The 16,096-nt window shown below is 44.8% G+C and overlaps 1 protein-coding gene across 1 annotated transcript in view; it reads right to left on the bottom strand.

Annotated features, from left to right (window-relative positions):
• Window positions 1-1,779, bottom strand: part of LOC135548208 (BDNF/NT-3 growth factors receptor-like) — a 32,875-nt gene extending 31,096 nt beyond the window's left edge. Inside the window, exon 1 of the mRNA XM_064977563.1 lies at window positions 1,530-1,779. Coding sequence (XP_064833635.1) covers window positions 1,530-1,735 — 206 coding nt within the window. The 5' untranslated portion in view covers window positions 1,736-1,779. The remainder of the gene's footprint in view (window positions 1-1,529) is intronic.
• Window positions 1,780-16,096: the final 14,317 nt, after the last annotated feature.

The following is a 16,096-nucleotide window of genomic DNA, read 5'->3' as shown; positions in this document are numbered from 1 at the left end:
TGCTCCGTTCATCTTTGCTTCGATCCTGACTAATCTCCCAGTTCCTGCCGCTGAAAAACATCCCACAGCATGATGCTGCCACCACCATGCATCACATAGGAATGGTACCAGGTTTCCTCCAGATGTGATGCTTGGCATTCAGGCCAACGAGTTCAATCTTGGTTTCAGAGCTGAGAATCTTGTTTCTCATGGCCTAAAAGTCTTTAGGTGACTTTTGGCAAACTCCAAGCGGGCTGTCATGTGCCTTTTACTGATAAGTGGCTTCTGTCTGGCCACTCTACCATAAAGGCCTGATTGGTGGAGTGCTGCAGAGATGGTTGACCTTCTGGAAGGTTCTCCCATCTCCACAGAGGAACTCTGTAGCTCTGTCAGAGTGACCATTGGGTTCTTGGTCACCTCCCTGACCAAGGCCCTTCTCCCCCGATTGCTTAGTTTGGCCAGACAGACAGCTCTAAGAAGAGTCTTGGTGGTTCCAAATTTATTTTATTTCAGAATGATGAGGCCACTGTTCTTGGGGACCTTCAATACTGCAGACATTGTTTGGTACCCTTCCCCAGATCTGTGCCTTGACACAATCCTGTCTCAGTGCTCTGTGGACAATTCCTTCGACCTCATGGCTTGGTTTTTGCTCTGACATGCACTGCCAAATGTGGGACCTTTCCAAATCATGCCCAATCAATTGCATTTACTACAAGTGGGCTCCAATCAAGTTGTAGAAACATCTAAAGAATTATCAATGGAAACAGGATGCACCTGAGCTCAATTTCAAGTGTCATAGAAATTTCTTTCTATTTTAATTTTTAATAAATGTGTAAAAATGTCTAAAAACCTGTTTTTGCTTTGTCATTATGGGGTATTGTGTGTAGATTGGAAAAACATATATTTAATTCATTTTCAAATAAGGCTGTAACGTAACAAAATGTGGAAAAAGTCAAGGGGTCTGAATACTTTCTGAAGGCACTGTACCTGTTTGATATTGGAAAGAACCACTCCATAGTCCATTGCTACGTTGGGAATTTTGTTGGGGCGACATAGATTGGAGTCCATAATATTATCTGACATTTTTCCGTCGTGTTTTTTTTCGTTCTTCCCACAGTCCCTGTATTTTGGGGCCACGGCAGACATCGTGCCATAATCCTCCATAATATAATTTCCACTATCACTGCATGGGCCTGGTTTCTAGAGGAAAATATCCGAATTCAAATATTCCAAACAGCGCGCACCCACACCACCCGACACGCAAGCTCACACACACAGTCACACACACTCAATCACAAGCACAAAACTCTCCTTTGCATGATAATTATCCCACACTATTATCTTTGCTTGTTGTTGCTTGTTGTTTCCATACAAAACTGAGAAACATGAGAGTTTAACAGCCTGCATGGCATAGTAGACACCCCTTTTATTATGTATTTGTTTTAGCAATCTGACATTGGTGTGCTTAAAAACGTTAACCTTTATACTATTGTGCAGTTCATTGTAGGCTTTACCATGTCTACAATGGTGTAGCCATTCATTTTACTTACATATCGGTGATGTTGATGTCCATTTCCATGTCATCTAACGTAAGGATAGGGAAATCCTCGATCCCTGGGTCAGGATCGATACAAACAAGCCTTGAGATGCTGCAAGTGCAGGATGCAGGGCAAGCAGAGCTAAACCTCAACAACCCCATCAACACGATAAAGATTCTCGAGCGAGCCATTCCATATCCCCCTACGTTGTAGCCCATCGCAGGTCCAACGATATCACACAGTACCGTAGGCTATTGATCAAATCTGGATATTATGAATCCCCCCGCCTCCCACCCCCCACCCCCACCTTATAGCCAAATGAATCAGTTTGGCACCACGAATGAGACTACAGTTGATCACGAATGCGCAATCCCTGTCTCCGCAGAATTGGTATCACACCACTGCATATCGATGCCGTGAAGCAAGGTGTCAAGTGTTCGGTCCTGGTGCTGCCTCTCTCGTCTCTTTCTTAGGGGCAGAGCGACGGTCTCTGCATGGTCAAACGTTGTGCTCCAGATGTTTTGAGGAGCAAACCGTTGTCGTGGTGATTCTTCTTCATACGTAGTACTGATGGAGATCGAAATAAGAGAGACAGCACCGTGGAGTCAGAATGCGTGGCGATGTAGCGACACAGCCTGTTCTCATAGACTAGACGTAACATAGTGAATGTAAATCCGGGACAATCGAATAAATACAATATGTTATGTTTGTTGTGTTTAAATAAGACATTTACTTCAAACGAAAGGAGGGTAGTTGGTTGGGGTGGCTGGGTGGGTGGGTGGTCATATAATGCAAACGTCTAGCAACCCAAAGGTTACGCCTTCGAATTTCATCATGAACAACTTTAGATTTTTTACTAATTAGAAATGTTGCACCTACTTACTACTTGTTTGCTACTTTGCAACTACTTAGCATGTTAGTTAATCCTTCCCATAACCTTAACCCTTTAACCTTTCTCCTAACCCGAACCTTAACCTAACCCTAACCCCTAGCCTAGCTAACATTAGCCACAACAAATTGAAATTCACAACAGAACATATGTATTGCAAAATCGTAACATATCAGACAAATTTCAAATCGTAACATACCATACGAATTTCAATTCTTAACATATACGAAATGGATGGTGGACATCCACAAATTAATAAACCTCGGATTTACGTACAGAATAATACAAAGTGCTCTGAGACCAGGTTGCGCGACAGAGTGCTTGTGCATGAAGGCAGGGTACCTGCATTCGTCTATCGATTATGGCTGTGTACGAGCGCATCTCTGTCAGCCATCACTGGAATTGCTTTTAAAGGGAGATGGTTAAGACGCTCGAGACAGTGATATGTATGGCTGACAGTTTATCAACATTTATCCGTTTTTGGACTATTTAATTCAACAGCTTTCAATTTGCATGCTTATCATGTACACATATTCGGAAAAATAGGTGGAAATAGGCTACTCACTATAGCCCTACATCACCATAATATTTAAGTTATAATAAGGGGTTGAATATTTGAATAAAATGTAATTACATTACCTATATTTGATGTGCCAATTTTATTCTGAATACCCACATACTCGTTCCATAGTCCTAGACAGTGCATTTTCCACAACAATACCACAGCTCCATGGATGGCCATTATCAGTGTGACGTGCCGTTTGACGCACAAGTAGGGCTGCATCTTTGAAAAATAATTACTAAACAAAATATGACTGTGTGTGCTTCAAATTTTTTATTTTTTTATTTAACCTTTATTTAACCAGGTAGGCTAGTTGAGAACAAGTTCTCATTTACAACTGCGACCTGGCCAAGATAAAGCATAGCAGTGTGAACAGACAGCAACACAGAGATACACATGGAGTAAACAATAAACAAGTCAATAACACAGTAGAAAAAAAGGGAAAAAAGAGTCTATATACATTGTGTGCAAAAGGCATGAGGTTGGCGAATAATTACAATTTAGCAGATTAACACTGGAGTGATAAATGATCAGATGGTCATGTACAGGTAGAGATACTGGTGTGCAAAAGAGCAGAAAAGTAAATAAATAAAAACAGTATGGGGATGAGGTAGGTAAATTGGGTGGGCTATTTACTGATGAACTATGTACAGCTGCAGCGATCGGTTAGCAGCTCAGATAGCAGATGTTTAAAATTGGTGAAGGAGATAAAAGTCTCCAACTTCAACGATTTTTGCAATTAGTTCCAGTCACAGGCAGTAGAGAACTGGATGGAAAGGCGGCCAAATGAGGTGTTGGCTTTAGGGATGATCAGTGAGATACACCTGCTGGAGCGCGTGCTACAGGTGGGTGTTGCCATCGTGACCAGTGAACTGAGATAAGGCGGAGCTTTACCTAGCATGGACTTGTAGATGACCTGGAGCCAGTGGGTCTGGCAACGAATATGTAGCGAGGGCCAGCCATCTAGAGCATACAGGTCACAGTGGTTGTTGGTATAAGGTGCTTTAGTAACAAAGCGGATAGCACTGTGATAAACTGCATCCAGTTTGCTGAGTAGAGTATTGGAAGCCATTTTGTAGATGACATCGCCAAAGTCGATTTTACTAGGGTAAGTTTGGCGACGTGAGTGAAGGAGGCTTTGTTGCGAAATAGAAAGACGATTCTAGATTTGATTTTGGATTGGAGATGTTTGATAGGAGAGTTTACAGTCTAGCCAGACACCTAGGTACTTATAGATGTCCACATATTCTAGGTCGGAACCATCCAGGATGGTGATGCTAGTCGGGCATGCAGGTGCAGGCAGCGAACGGTTGAAAAGCATGCATTTGGTTTTACTAGCGTTTAAGAGCAGTTGGAGGCCACGGAAGGAGTGTTGTATGGCATTGAAGCTTGTTTGGAGGTTAGATAGCACAGTGTCCAAGGAAGGGCCAGAAGTATACAGCATGGTGTCGTCTGCATAGAGGTGGATCAGGGAATCGCAAGCAGCAAGAGCAACATCATTGATATATACAGAGAAAAGAGTCGGCCCGAGTCTTCCATCCCAGTCGAGGAAGAAAGACAGTGGAGAAATAGCTACTATCTTAATATTCCTTGTAATTTGTCAAAGCAAAAAATAGCCTAACCTAGCATATGGTTTTTAAATTAAATGTTTGTGGACACATGTTATTTGGGGGTCATGAGATGAAATATGTCTGCTATCTATGCATTTAAAAAAAGAGTGATTGTGAAGTTAGCATATTGAAGCATATTGAATAGCCAGTGAAATACAACAGAGTGATATAGATTATTAAAAAATATGTAATATGCTCAGTTCAACTTTTTAAATCTGGGAACTTTTCCACTTGCGCAAAAGTAAATCAACTACCCATGGTAGTGTCACTTGACACAGTTCTTCTCATTCTGGGTGGTCAACAACACACACAGCTGCTGTGATGTTGTGTGACCATTGTATCTCTGTGGGATAATGGCTATCATTTTGACAAGGTCTTTTAGTGATCACAGAAATAGCACAATGTGCAAGTGAAGGACATTTCAAACATCAATGGTAATGAACTGAGACCAACAATAAAGTCAGCTGGATAAAACATTGCAACCATGTGCATAAGTTTTCTGACCCTGTACCTTAGCTTAATCACATGGCACTTATGAAGAATAGAAATAGAAACAGGTATCCAGTTGTGATTTACCCAATGTATAAGATAGAACAGAGTAGTGTGGGATTGGTACTATAGAGTGATTCTATGAGGTCATGTTTTGTTCACATTTGTTCATTAGGATCAGATCAGTTTGAATGGTTTACTCACTGAACAATCAGTAGAGGACCCTGGGGGGGACGTGATGGAATGAGTGAATGTGAGGTGCTTAACCTCTTGACCAGACACTGTTGGACATGATCTGAGGTATTCTGTGCCTAAACTCATCACTCTGATCCACACACACACATACACAACCTGGATGGATAGTGTCGCTATGGATACTTAGGGCTTTCCAAATAGCATGGACAATGTCAAGTGTCGCTATGGATGCAGATGAAAATGTGAAAGCAGGCTTTTCTATGAGAAACGTCAAGTACGGAATGATATATGTCTCCATGGTAACCGGCTCAGACTTTGAGAGAAGGATGAGAGCTCTTTATTTTGCTTGTAGTTGACACTTGCCTATCTCAATAGGCCTGGCAAATCAGGGAGAAATGGCATTTTGCATAAACCAAGATAAAGGTAATCATCCAAGAGCTTTCCAATTCACTCAACTGGAAGATACATTTGTTGTTATTACAGATATTGACTAATGAGGGTTCAAATAGTTGGAGATGTCACATGTCCTCAATTGTACCTAGATGGGGAAGTCAAGTGCAGAAGGATACAAACTATATTGTACTGTATTGAATCTCTTTTGAACCAAAAATACAAGCTTTTTCTGCCAATTTCCAACCACCTCTCAAACTCTGTTAGGTCTCTCCAGAGACGTTAGATTCACGTTGGATTGGGCTCAAGTCCGGGCTCTGGCTGGGCCACTAAAGGACATTCAGAGAATTGTCCCGAACCCACTCCTACGTTGTCTTGGCTGTGTGCTTAGGGTCATTGTCCTGTTGGAAGATGAACCTTTGTCCAAGTCTGAGGTCCTGAGGGCTCTGAAGCAGTTTTTCATCAAGGATATCTCTGTACTTTTCTCCGTTTATCTTTCCCTCAATCCCCACTAGTCTCCCAGTACATGCCGCTGAAAAACATGCCCAGAGCATGATGCTGCCCCCAATATGCTTCAATGTAGGGATGGTGCCATGTTTCTTCCAGACATGACGCTTGGCATTCAGGCCAAAGAGTTCAATCTTGGTTTCATCAGACCAGAAAATATTGTTTCTCATGGGCTAAGCATACATTAGGTGCCTTTTGGCAAACTCCAAGTGGTCTGTCATGTTATTTTACTGATGAGTGGCTTCCGTCTAGCCACTACCATAAAGGCTTGATTGATGGAGTGCTGCAGAGATGGTTGTATTTCTGGAAGGTTCTCCCGTCTCCACAGGGGAACTCAGTAGCTCTGACAGAGTGAACATCAGGTTCTTGATCACCTCCCTGACCAAGGCCCTTCTCTTTCTCGATTTCTCAGTTTGGCTGGGCGACAAGCTCTAGGAAGAGTCTTGGTGGTTCCAAACTTTTCCCATTTAAGAATGATGGAGGTCACTGTGTTCTTTGGGACCCTCAGTGCTGCAGAACATTCTAGGTACCCTTCCCCAGATCTGTGCCTCAACATAATCCTGTCTCTGAGCTCTACGGACAATTCCTTCGACCTTATGACTTGGTTTTTGCTCTGATATGCACTGTCAACTGGGGAACCTTATACAGACAGGTGTGTGCCTTTCCAAATCATGTCCAATCAATTGAATTTACCACAGGTGGACTCCAATCAAGTTGCAGAAACATCTAAAGGATGATCAGTGGAAACAGGATGCACCTGAGCTCAATTTCAAGTTTCATAGCAAAGGGTCTGAATACTTATGTAAATAAGGTATTTCTGTTTTTAATTTTTAATACATTTGCCCAAATGTTTTTTTAATTTAATCCATTTTAGAATAAGGCTGTAGCGTAGCAAATGTGGAAAAAGTAAAGTGATCTGAATACTTTCCGAATGCACTGTAAGAGAACGGAGTTCACCAGCTACTTCTTATCAAGTCATTTCTAAGATTGGTGCCCCACCGCCTTTCAATGCTGCAGGGGCTCCAACTGTCTCTACAAGGAGGACCAGAGGGCATTCCTATTCGGATTAATGAAAAGACTCATGGTTGAGCAGTGTGTCCAATAGTAATTGTTACATTGTAACAAAAACCAATGTATATCGATGCGTGACTGAAAAATTAGCTTGGGCTACATTTTGAAAACAGATGTTAGGCTACTTAGTTTATTCTGAATCATTGCAATGATGATCACCTACTATAACGTAGGAAACTTGGTAACCTGTAAACCTTTTCATCCGTTCACGATGTAACATATCTTACCCGTGTCAACCTGTGTCAACCTCATTCCCCTTTACACATTTCATGTTTTGTCAATAGTTCAGCCACGCACTCCATGCACAGATGTATTGCAAAATATACTGAACAAAAATATGAACACAAAATGCAACAATTTCAAAGATTTTACTGAGTTACAGTTCATATAAGGAAATTAGTCAACTGAAATAAATCAATTCGGCCCTTATCTATGGATTTCACATGACTGGGAATCCAGATATGCATCTGTCACAAATACCTTTAAAAAATGGGCCTCACAATGGGCCTCAGGATCTCGACATGGTATTTCTGTGCATTCAAATAGCCATCGATAAAATGCAATTGTGTTGATTATCTTTAGCTTATGCCTGCCCATACCATAACCCCACCGCCATAATGGGGCATTCTATTCACAACGTTAACATCAGCAAATCACTCGCCCACAGGACGCCATACACGTGGTCTGCGGTTGTGAGACCGGTTGGGCATACTGTTAAATTCTCTAAAACAATGTTGGAGGCGGCTTATGGAAGAGAAATTAACACTCATTTCTCTGGCAACTGGTCTGGTGGACATTCCTGTAGTCAGCATGCCAATTGCAAGCTCCCTAAAAACTTGAGACATCTGTGGCATTATGTTGTGTGACAAAACGGCACATTTTAGATTGGCCTTTTATTGTCCCCAGCAAAATGTGCACCTGTGTAATGATCATGCTGTTTAATCAGTTTCTTAATATGCCACATCTGTCAGGTGGATGGATTATTTTGACTAAGTAGAAATGCTCACTAACAGGGATGTATACAAATTTGAAATAAATATGTTTATTGTGCATATGGAACATTTCAGGGATCTTTTTTTCAGCTCATGAACCATGGGACTTGTAACGGTTTTCTTCTGGGGAAAGAGAGGCGGACCAAAACGCAGCATGGTTACTTGTAAACATCTTTAATAAAGATGAACAATCTACAAACCGTGAAAACCGAAACAGCCCTATTTGTTTTTTATAAAAAATAATTTATTACCTTCAATACCATTCATTCTTTACAACTCATAATTTTCATACATACTCCAATAATGGTATTTTAATTTTAACAAAACAAAAACCCCAAACAAAACCTCAGGGGAGCATCTTCCCTCCCCTTCACCCTACAAAATACCTTTCCCTATCTCCCCGTCCCTAATCTATCCCCTTACAAATCTAAATGGCACCCAGCCCTAAACCCCCCTTCCACCCCTCCCGAGCAGCATGCTGCCCCCACTTCCTCTCCTCCCTCTTCATCCTGCCCCTCAAATCTCCTTCCACCCTCCACACTATCCCTTCCACCCCCCAATCTCTCCCTGTCTTCACCATGTTCTGCCTGGCTTCCCACAGCCCCCGTTTAAAGAGACTCATGAGAAGCCAGAGCAGAAATCTGTCCCTATCCGTCCCTCTCGCTCTCCCTACACCTCTCTCTAACCTGGCCCACGTCAATACAAAATCCCCCTTTACCAAACCTAACAACACCCGTGCCCTAGCCCATACTACTCCGGCAAAGGCACAGTCCCAAAAGACATGGCGCACAGTCTCCTCCCTGCCACAAGAGGATCTTGGACAGGTGGGGGATTGCACCAAACTATACCTGTACATGATGGAACGTACCCCTGTTGTCCAGAACCCGCGCCTGCACTCCCTCTCAGGCCACTTCCGAGATGCCCACTACAGGCGCCGGACTCCATGCCTTTCTGACCTCCTTGTACAGGTGCCTGTGATCTAAACCTACTCGGGCAACTTCAACCTCAGGGTGCGCACGCAGCCACTTGGCCGCATGACCAAAGTGCCACGGCAGCTGTTCCGCCCGAGGACCCGTGTTAGACCACACCATTACGCTTCTCGCCTGATACGAGAAGAACACCAGCAGGAGGTAACCGGACAGGTGTATCACTGGATGAGCAAGCTCCGTTAACAAGAAAGAAACAAAAATTGCGTCCAGCTTGAGGGGGAAATGTGGTACCCCCCTTACCTCCCTCCTTGATGGGACAGAGCATGCGTGCCCTGGCGACCCACTCGCACCTGCCACTCCACATGAACTGAAACACAAGCCTCACTAGAGGCCTCCTCAGACAAGCCGGCAATGGGTAGATGTACGCCAAAAACAAAAGAGATGGCAACACATCCACCATTAGGACAAGGACTTTGCCCATAAAAGACAAATACCTAGCCTTCCACATTGCTAGCTTCCTCTGTACCACTGCGATACGCATGTTCCAGTTTAGCGTCGCTGAGCCGGAGGTCTCAAAATGGACCCCGAGAATCCTCAGGTCCCCCTCACAGAGAGATAACCCCCCGGGCACATCCGTTCTACCGCGCCATCTTCCGAAAAACTTGACGGAAGACTTTGCATGGTTCAGAACCGCTCCCGACGCTCGGGTGAAATCCCCGAAGATGGCAAGGGACCTTGTCAGGCACGAGTCCTTGCACAGCAGCAAGGAAGTGTCGTCGGTGTACTGCGTCATCTTAACACGCAGCCCACCACTTCCAGGGATCAACAAGCCTTCCACCCCTGTGTCTGCCCTAATGGTAGCCCCCAGAGGCTCCATGTACAGAATGAAGAGGAGAGCCGAGAGTGGGCACCCCTGCCTGACCCCAGACGAGAGGTCAAAAACATCACCCAAGTGACTATTTACACTAACTCGGCACCCCACTCCGACATATAATGTACGAATCCATCCTATGAACTTCTCCCCAAATCCTAATCGACCTAACACTCTGAATAAAAAGGATCTATTCACGCGATCAAAGGCTTTCGCCTGATCTAGCACTGCTACCATAAAAGGCAGTCCTCTATCTTCAACCCAAGCGATGGAGTCCCTGATTAACTGTAGGTTCCATCTAATAGAGCGGCCCTCTACCCCGCACGTCTGATCCTCATGGACAATGTAGGGAAGGGCTGTGCGCAACCGGTCTGCTAAAACCTTTGCAAGTAGCTTGTAATCTACACACAGCATGGTCAACGGCCGCCAGTTGCCAAGGTCTGTTACTTCCCCCTTCTTATATAAAAGTGACAGCACACCAACAGCCATTGATCCCCCGGGACCCCGTCTCAAGGATGGCCTTCAAGACTTCGAGGACCACTGGTCCAAGTATACCCCAAAACTTGAGATAAAACTCAGCCGGCAGCCCATCCATCCCAGGCACCTTCCCTTTTCCCATCCTCCTAAGAGCGCTCTCAACCTCTTCTAGTGAGATCTGGGCCTCCATCACTTCTCTAATGTCCTCCGGCAACCGCCTGGACAAGTGTTCTAAAAACACATTTCCCTGCTCTAAATCTATTTCCCTTTCCTTAACTAAACCTTGGAAATGATCAGTTGTCACCCTGACCATATCTTCTGGTTCTCTAACTATACTACCATTTTCTTCCCTAACACCATGCATTACCTTCCTACTCTGTCTGGCCCTAACCGACTTAAAGAGCATAGCAGAACAAGTCTCATTGTGTTCTAGAAAGCCACTATGCACACGCTCCAGGAAAGCTTGAGCCTTCCGCTCCTGCAACTCCCTGAGCTGCGCCTTTAGGGTTGTGGATCACTCCCAGTCAAATGACCCGCCGAGGTTGCCTGCCTCGTACTCGAGTTCAATTAACCTTTGGATACGATCCACCTCCCTCCTCTCCTCCCTTTTTTTCCTCTTGCAATACCCTATTATAAAAGCCCTAATCCCCACCTTAACTAATTCCCACCACTCTAACACCCCCTCGCACATGGACCGGAGGCCTTCAAGCCTCCAAAAGAAACCAAAAAACCCGTCAACAAAAGCCTGCTCCTCCAGCACATCCCGATCTAACTTCCAGTACCCCCTACCAAAGAGGAAGACTGGCGACCCCACCTGCAGGAGCAACCCGTCGTGATCCGAAAAGAAAACAGGCAACAGCAGCCCAGACAACTTACCCAAAGACCTGGGTACAAAAATATAGTCGAGCCTCCGCGCAACCCCCCTGGAGTTGCGCCATGTAGGACCGGCCATTTTCGGAGTGTGCAGGCCACCATCAACCAGACCATGGCAAGCCATTAGCCCGGTGATGGCGCCTGCACTGCTATCCCCCCTATTCCTAAATCTGTATTAAAATCCCCCCCTATCACTAATTTCCTATTTGTGACACACAGGGGCGCCAGACAGTCCACCATCTCCCTCCTGTCTGCCACCACCTGTGGCCCATACACCACCACTAATCTAAATTTACAATCCCTTATTGTGACATCCACCCCTATAACCCTCCCCTGCATCACCACAAAAGAACCCTCCACTTTTACCTCCCTGTGCCAACACAAAATCCCTACCCCCGATGAGTGCACCCCCCCAATACCCCAAACCGACTCCCCCTTGTCCCACTCCCTCTTAAATCTACTAACATCCCCTCCATCCCTCAGGTGAACCTCCTGTAAAAAACAAAAATCAAACCCCACACCCTCCAAATAACTAAAAACCGCCCTCCTCTTAACAAAATCCCTTAAACTCCTTACATTTAAACTAACAAAAGTAAAATTAGACCCCATGAAAGAATCAAATAAAAACATGTAATACACTCAAATTCTAAACCCAGACAGAAAAAAAAACAAAAACAGGAGACTCACCCAATGCTCCCCTGCTCCATATCTACCGGTGAGAACACCATCCGTACTCCCGACATCCCCCCCTCTTTCTCCATCTCACCAACCCAGGATGCAGGAATAGTGTTTGGCTCTGGGGTGCCCTGCACCCTGGGTCTACTCCCACACCCCTCCCCCTCCCCAGCGCTGCAGCTAGTTTGGAAAAAAATAGGGAAGGCTGAGTCCCCAAACAAAAAACTCCCCACCTCCTCCTGTACCCAGTCCTGGGTCTTGTTAGGTGTGTCCCCACCCAACAGAAGTTGAGGGCCTGGGGAAACCAGCAGCAACCCAGAGGTTTCTCCCACCCCCATCGCTCTCTTGGCCATCTCCTTTCTCTCACTGTCGGCCAATCGCACCCTCCTCTTCACTCTCTTCTTTGGTGATGGCGGCAGTGGAGAGATACCACCCTCCCCCCCTGCCAGCTCCTCCACCATACCCCTCATCTCTTCCACCAGGGCACTTTCCCCCCACTCCACTTGCTCTTCCACCGTCTCCTTCTCCACCACCCCTACCTCGCTTTCTTCTCTCTCATGCTCCTCCACTCAGTTGCCTTCTTCCGCCGCTTTTCCTGGTTCTCCTACTCCCGTGCCTTCCGTTTCCTTCTCTCTTCCATCCTCCGCTTCTTGCTCCTCCTCCTTCATTGCCGCCTTCCCCTCTGGACCTGTACTCTGGTCATGAGGCATGCTTTCTTCCCCCATCCCCCGCTCCTGCTCCCCCCCAGCCGCAGACGCGTATGACCTCTGACGAGCTGGGCACCCCCGCCACAGGTGTGCTGACGAGCCACACCCGTGGCACGTCTTAGGCTCGTCACAATCCTTCACCTCGTGCTCCCCAGATCCACAAAATCTGCATTTTCTTGTGCTGCACGAGGCGAAGATGTGGCCGTAGGCCATACAGCGTCTGCAAAATGGGGGCTGACGTGCATAAAACAACGTCCCCCTGTCAGCCCCTAGGGAGAACATAGCAGGAGGATGGAGGTATCCACCATGTCCCTTTGGGTCCTCCCTGAGGAGGGCCTGGAAGCCTCTCCTCCCATTCCAAATCCCAAGGGAGTCTTTGAGGTGCCTTGCTGAGGAGACGTTATCCATGTATCTCCCCAGAAAGGCACTCACCTCTTCTTCCTTAACGTATGGGTTGTAAATGTTGACAGTTACAACCCTAAAGTTGTTCTTCGCCAGGCTTGTTATTTCATAGTGGCTCATCGGCCTCTCACCTCCCACTGCTCTTGCCCTTCTCAGGATATCATCGTGTTTCTCCTCTGTATATAGTGCCACGTCGTATGATCCCTCCAACGAGTTGCCTTGGAAACAAAACACGTCCTTCACCGTCAGCTTTAGAATCCCCATCAATATTATACTTCCAAAAGTTTCCCATCCTAAAGGCTCCAACTCCTTTTCCTTCCAAGCAAACCGAATCGTGTTGGCCAGCCCAATCCCAGGGACCGACCGTGTTGATGTATTTTGCACCATCTCCGCAAGGAGAATGGCACTCGTTCTCTTCTCTTCCAAAACAAGGAAAAAAAGAAAAACCGAAGTGACTGAGCCTATCTGGTGCAACAAACACAGAGACAGGAAAAATCACCCACAAAACCCAACACAAAACAGGCTACCTCAATATGGTTCCCAATCAGAGACAATGACTAACACCTGCCTCTGATTGAGAACCATATCAGGCCAAACATAGAAATAGACAAACCAGACACACAACATAGAATGCCCACCCAGCTCACGTCCTGACCAACACTAAAACAAGGAAAACACACACGAACGATGGTCAGAACGTGACAGGACCAACACTTTACATGTTGCATTTTTATTTTTGTTCAGTGTACACAGTAGCGATTTTATCATGTAAATCTTGGTGGGGCAAAATAAATAAATGTGGGGTGCATGCCAGTGAAGTCACTACATAACACAACACTAAACGTTACATGAATTGCACTATAATGGTGAAAAACGGTGCCCACAAACTGTTAGGGCCTACATAAAGCTGTCTCAACAGCAGAGTCCCAACAACAGTCCCAACACCTTACCACTGCTACACCTGGCTATCAGCTGAGCCTTGTCTGGCAGCGAAACAGTTCATTCAGCCTCATTTACCGCCTTTTAAAAAACATAGCTGATATGGCTGACTTTCTTAAACAAATGTGGTTTCTACTGACAATTTAGATGAACAAACTATGGCATAAGGGGATGACAAGCGGATAAGAGGGCAATCCCTAATTTCGATTAAGACAATGAGCGAGTGACGACAGATGTAGTCAATATAACTATTTGTTCAGCACTTTTGAAATGTACAGTGACAGAATTGAGAACATGGGCCGTTCTTACAGTGTTCTCCCTGTACAACAAGTCAGAAACGTAGGGGAAATGAAAGGGGCATATAAACAGGCAATGAAAGTTCTAACAATATTCGATGATTACATTTCTCTAAAACAGGTTATAGGCTACATGTGCACCACCAAGTTAGAACAGTAGGCGAAATGAAGAGGTGAAAATAGACCAAATTATTAGCGTGAGGCACATTGAACGCCGTTTGGGTCTTTACTTGTCAAAAAGATACATGTCATATAACACTATTTGACCCATTAAATAAGCTTTTAATTTGACACATCAAATAACACAATTACATTATAGAATGTTGTGTGTGCTGAATTTGCACGTGCAAGCCAAGCGCCACCACTTCTATCAGTAGCACTGTCAAAGCTGTACAAAACAAGCACACATCGGCCACGAACGATGTGAGTACAATATCGCGTTGGTGAAAATAGACCAAATTATTAGGGTGAGGCACATGGGCTACTAACAGCTTACTACACAACATACACTTAGTATTGCTTTCTTAGCTACAGTATACATATCTCCCTTGCATATTACATAATTTATACAGCAGCATACAATACATTTTTGGACTCGCCATGTGCAGGGGCCGCGGCCGTCCTTTGTGGGCAAATTTTGTCATCAAAGTCTGGAATACTCTGGATTATTGTTAGAAACTCAGAAGAAAAAACACACAGCCACTCCATTGAATAGCAGGCTGACATTCGTGGTTGCTTTGCAATGCTTGCAGTTTGTCACTGATTTCTTCCAAACCACTCATTGTTGAGTTTGCGATTTCCACCTTGTTGTGTAATCTTTGTCCAATGGCCGATGAGCACAGATACGTTTTTATCTATAATTTCTCTTCATTATTAAAGGATTAAAAAGGATTTGCCAGTAGATTGTTGACTAGATTCATGATGATTACTGCTAGCTTGCTTTGAAAGTAAGATGTTGACATGATCAGTCCAATCTACTGTACATATAACGTGATTTGACGTCATTTTATCTGTGGCCAGTGACCTTGAACCTTATTGGAAAGGCACTTGTAATATAATTCTAGGGCAGGATCCAAAGGGCAGAAATTTTGGATGTCTACCCTTACTAAGGACTTAAACTTGGCGGTGACGTACTGTCCCCATGAGTGACGGAACACTGAGCCAATCACGGCGCAATACTGCTGGTTCGCCCCACCACCACAGAAAGCACTGAGCTAGGCTGAAACACCTGCATTTTGGAGCTGCTTTACTCAAGAAAACAAAAAAGAGATCATGTGTGTATGCAGCTTTATTAACTGAATTATATATTATTATTATTTTTTAAACATTGTTTGCAAACTGATTTGTGACACTATTAATGCCAAAATAACATGTAAAACAGGCAAGCCCACTAATTACATTGAAAAAAAAATAGTTTGGTTGTTTATTTTGTTGCTAAAAATGTGGAGCCTCACTCGTCCTCAATGAAGGGTCGCCACTGAGTGGTAGGTACTGATAGGCACGGTCCCTGGGGCTCGGAACGTGTAAGTCCCGCCCAGTTGCTATAAGGACTCCCACATAGCTCTGCATGATTGGTTAATCAAAGGTTCGTGCCTGGCGTCAGCTAATTTGTCGACCTCTTACATTTCTTTGAAGACGTGTTGACTTTGAGAGACAACCGACATACCCAATCTCGAACCTGTTCTCTCCAATCAGTGAAAGAAGA

Source organism: Oncorhynchus masou, chromosome 11, assembly GCF_036934945.1.
Source record: "Oncorhynchus masou masou isolate Uvic2021 chromosome 11, UVic_Omas_1.1, whole genome shotgun sequence".
NCBI classification, from domain to species: domain Eukaryota; kingdom Metazoa; phylum Chordata; class Actinopteri; order Salmoniformes; family Salmonidae; genus Oncorhynchus; species Oncorhynchus masou.
The sequence above is the reverse complement of the archived record's forward strand: the minus strand, read 5'-3'. Positions and strand labels throughout refer to the sequence as shown.